This window comes from Plasmodium gaboni (genome assembly GCF_001602025.1).
Source record: "Plasmodium gaboni strain SY75 chromosome Unknown, whole genome shotgun sequence".
NCBI lineage: Eukaryota > Apicomplexa > Aconoidasida > Haemosporida > Plasmodiidae > Plasmodium > Plasmodium gaboni.
The window spans coordinates 1-5,055 of record NW_017385433.1 but is presented as its reverse complement, the minus strand read 5'-3'; the positions used below and the strand labels follow the sequence as shown (position 1 = coordinate 5,055).

General features: G+C 14.7%; 3 protein-coding genes across 3 annotated transcripts; 2 read left to right on the top strand and 1 right to left on the bottom strand.

Moving 5' to 3' along the window:
• On the top strand, window positions 1-253 carry PGSY75_0030200 (exported protein (hyp4, exported protein family 3); the record flags this gene model as incomplete). The annotated part of the gene is made up of 1 exon (XM_018783441.1): window positions 1-253. A coding segment is annotated over one exon (253 nt), but the record flags the coding sequence as incomplete, so codon positions are not given.
• A 733-nt stretch (window positions 254-986) lies between these two features.
• PGSY75_0030100 (exported protein (hyp15)) lies at window positions 987-1,792 on the bottom strand (the record flags this gene model as incomplete). The annotated part of the gene is made up of 2 exons (XM_018783440.1): window positions 987-1,625; window positions 1,724-1,792. 2 exons carry the CDS (start codon window positions 1,790-1,792, stop codon window positions 987-989), a joined length of 708 nt encoding a protein of 235 aa, XP_018638814.1.
• A 2,172-nt stretch (window positions 1,793-3,964) lies between these two features.
• Window positions 3,965-4,837, top strand: PGSY75_0030000 (exported protein (hyp6); the record flags this gene model as incomplete). The annotated part of the gene is made up of 2 exons (XM_018783439.1): window positions 3,965-4,042; window positions 4,220-4,837. The coding sequence occupies 2 exons, from the start codon at window positions 3,965-3,967 to the stop codon at window positions 4,835-4,837; spliced, it is 696 nt and encodes a 231-aa protein (XP_018638813.1).
• Window positions 4,838-5,055: the final 218 nt, after the last annotated feature.

Below are 5,055 nucleotides of genomic sequence, written 5' to 3'. Positions count from 1 at the left end.
TTTTAAAAAACTTAAATTAATTATGAATATATTGGATGATATGCATTCTGATTTATTATTAAATAATAATCTTACAGATGGAAGCATTTTTTCACCAGAATTTGTACCTATAGGTGTTTTATCCACCATGACACTAGCCTGTCCACCTATAGTAACTGTGACTCTTCCTTATATTACTAGCAGAATAAATTTTCTGAATAAATACGAAGATGAAAATAATTACGCAGAACATGAAACAAAATTATTTAAATGAAAAAATATATATATATGTTTATTTATTTTTTCTATTGTTTAACTTATATATTCTCACTATTAATATTATATAAATTAATGATATAATGTACTAGCATTAATCCAATTAAAAAAATTAATTTTTTTTTTTATGATCATAAAATATTACATTCTCAAATTTTATGGATTTAACTAAAGTTATTTTAATTTGAACTAATGTTATATACATATAACATGTTTACAATTTATTAATATTGTATCTATTCCATTTTCTTATAGGGATTATATATATTATAATTAATTACATTATATGCATATAACTAAATATAAATATAAATATATATATATATACATATTCTTGTTTCTTATACAGATATAAATACTTCAAGAAATATATAAAATAGACTTAATATTAATATTATTTATTTATAAATTAAATAAATAGAAATATTTATTAATTTTTAATAATTATGCATGTATACCTGATTAAATATTAATATATTTTATTATATACAAGTGATAAAAACAACAAAAAAATTAATAAATAAAGAAAATTATAATATATATATTAATATCATATATAGAATAATAGAATCATATATATTTTTTAAAATTAATTTACTGTGATTTTTTAATAAACGTAAAAAATATCACATAAATGTAACAAAAACATATATTAAATATTATTTTATTTATATCATAATAAGAATATATATATATATAGTTTCCACAAAAAAAAAATTCTTTATATTAAATTATTCCTCATGTGTTTCATAATACACATCTTTATGTGACCACAACCATGTAACGAGAAACCAAACTAATACAATTATTAATATTATGAATAGTATAATAACCATATAAATACCTCCAGCTGCAATAAATGCCGTTGTAGCCCCTGAACCCAGAATAGCTGCTATAAACATAATAATATCACAAATTATAGCATATTGTCCCAAAACTGCAATAATTCCTGAAATAACTCTCCAAAATTTATTTCTTTCTGAAATCATTTTATATAATTTATTCTTAAATCTAGTCATCCTACTAGTTTTTTTCATTATAGGTTTTGATGAAGAAGTTACATTACATTCCTTCATCATATTATTTTTATAATCACACGGTTCTCCACTTTTAACCGATTCAGATATATCTTCTGAATTCTTATTATTTAATTTATTTTTTGAATATTTTTTATCACTTTTTCCTTTATCCAAATTATTTTGGTTTTCTCCTTTATTATATTTTACAAAATTATCATGTACCTTATCATCTTTTGAGAATTCATGATATTCTGGTTCTTTTATAGCACATTTTACACTTGTAGTTCTCTTATTAGAAGAACTATAACTATTTTTATTACCATGTTCATATAAATCCTTTTTGTGGTTATTCTAAAAAAATTAATAATGTAAATAATAATAATAAATATAATATAAAATACTTTTGTTTCAATTCTTCTTTTTTTTTTATGATTATTTTTTTATGTTACCTCTTTTGCTGCATGTAATACACTTAATATTACAATAAATAAAAAAAAAATAAATGAACAAAAATTCATTCTTGCATTATATATTACATAACATTTTGAGGTAATAATTTAAACTCTCATTTTATTAAAAGAAAAAATATTCAAACTTAATAAATTTTATAAGTATATACATTTATAAAATATAAAATTATATTATTATAACTTATGTTCTTAACAAAAAAAAACAAAAAAAAAAAAAAAAAAAAAAAAAACACATTAACTCATGTTATTGAAATGTGCTTTATCTATAAAAATTATAATTTATCTATTATAAAATTATATGTATTAATATATATTATTTTCTATATTTTAATATAATAGAAAAATATATTTAATTCATATAAAATAATAATAATAGTCACTATTATAATAACGAACGTTTTAGTTTAATTCTACTTATTGAATAAATATTTAAAAGTAACCGACATATATATAATTATATTTTCATTTATATATTAAAAAAAAAAAAAAAAAAAACATAAAATCATATTATAAAAAAAAAATGTTATAATTTCGTTATTATTAATTTAAGTAATAAATATGATATTATATATTTATTCATAAAATATACAACTTATTAATTTTTATAAAAAAGTACTATTTTATGTTACAATCACAAAAACAATAAAATTGGATGTATATAAATATATATATAATAAATATATTATTTCATGTATTATGAAATAAATAAATATTCAATATAAATTGAATATTCATGTAGAATTAATATAAAATTATCATAAAATTATATATATATATATAATATTATTTTCTATATTTTAATATAATAGAAAAATATATTTAAAACACTTAAAATAATAATCATAGTCACAATTATAATAAAGAAGGTTTTAGTTTAATTCTACGTAATAAAAATATAAATATATTTAAAATTAACCGACATTTATATAAATATATTTTCATTTATATATTTAAAAAAAAAAAAAAAAACATAAAATCATATAATAATAAAATGTTATAATAATATTATTATTCATTTAAATAATAAATATTATATATATATATATATTAATTCATAAAATATATAACTAATTAATTTTTATAAAAAATGTAACTATTTTATGTTACAATCACAAAATCAATAATGATGTATACATATATTATTTCATATATATATTATGAAATAAATAAATAAATAAATATTCAATATAAATTGATTATTCATGTAGAATTAATATAAAATCATCATATTATTTAAATCTATAAGAATTAACGTTATCATTTATATTTAAAAAAAATATTTATTTAGAAAATATTTTCATATTAATTATTTTAATTATTTATATAATTATATTTTTTATTTTTATTTATGTAATAAAATATATATATATATATATATATATATATATATATATTTATATATAAATTACATAACTTAATTATAATTAAATAATATATATCATATTGTAATATATTATAAAAATGTTTTATTAATTAAATATTTTTTTTATCAAAATATTTATTATTTAACCTAAATCAATTCATGCTCATATAATTTGAATTCAATATATTATAGGTATTAAAAATAAAAAAAAAACGTTAAATACGAAATATCATATAATAAATATATTTTTCATATATTTAATAAATACATGAATAATATATTAAATGAAATATATATAACATAATATTTTTTGAAATATTATTATTATTATATATTCTATATCATATTTAAAATAAACAAATTTATTATCAATCCCATAATAACATATATAGTTCTTAAAAAGCATAATACCAAAAATAGATCATAAAATAAATTTATATAATATAATTATTCTCATGAAAATAAATAATTTTATTAAAAATAATATTATTATCTAATATGAAATATAATTATTTATATTATCCATTTCATAAATGTAATATATGTTATATATATATATATATATATATATATATATATATCATTAAAAATTATAGATATTTTAACATATTAATTATTAATAAAAATTAATTCCTACAATGCACAAACTTTTAATTCTTTTTAAAAAATTATTATTTATATATTTTTTTAATTTGCTAATATACATTAATAATGAGGTTAGTATATAAATATTATCTAATTTTTATTTCATAAAATATTTATATATTTTATAATAAACTATTATATATATATATATATATCATTAAAAATTATAGATATTTTAACATATTAATTATTAATAAAAATTAATTCTTACAATGCCCAAACTTTTAATTCTTTTTAAAAATTTCTTATTTATATATTTTTTTAACTTTTCATTATACCTTCAAAATGGGGTTAGTATATAAATATTATCTAATTTTTAATGCATAAAATATATATATATATATATATATATATTTTATATTAAACTATTTTCAAAGGAAACCATTTATTATATTTTTATCACTTTAATTTATATATTTATTTTTTTTATTTATTTTTTTTTTTTCTTCTTTTTTTTTATTTTTCAGAATTTTCTAAATATTATACATTATGAAATATATAATTTTAACAAGGTTTCTACTTTAATTATGAAACGAACACTGAATGAAATGTTAAGGTATAATAATAGGTCACAATTAAAGGTCTCACAAATAAATAATAATATAGATGATTATGAAGAAAATAAAATTAGTTCATCTCAAACAGGATTGATTAGGACCTCGAAAAAAAAATCAAATAATAATAAATCAAAAAATACTAAAAATTATATTATAACTAAAAACGAGGAAACATTGGAAGACTTGCTAAAAGAATATGATGACGAAATGAGAGAAATAAATAATAATAATAATAATAATAATAAAACATTTTTTAAAAAAGCAAAACATGTATTGGAAGCCTTTGATAATATTTTTATAGACAAGGTAATAGATTCAAATATTTTTATAGACAAGGTAATAAATTCAAATATACAGAATAAACAATCAGATTTAAAAGAAGATGTAATGGCTAACGCTGTAATACTTTGTGGTTCTCCAATTTTAGCTATACCAATACTTTCATATTTTTGTAAGCGAATTAATTTTTTTCATTCAATACTTTCATATTTTTGTAAGCGAATTAATTTTTTTCATTCACCCCAATAATAAACAAAAATAAGGTGAAAAAATAAAAAAAAAAAATTAAAATAAAAATCAATATAAAATTTAATTTTATAATATTAAAATGTATATTCAATAATAATTTATAGTGATATTATATATATATATATATATATATATATGTATATACCTTTAAATAATATAATTCAAATAACTTGTATAATATTATTTTTCAAAATAGTAATAGAAATTAGTTAATATTT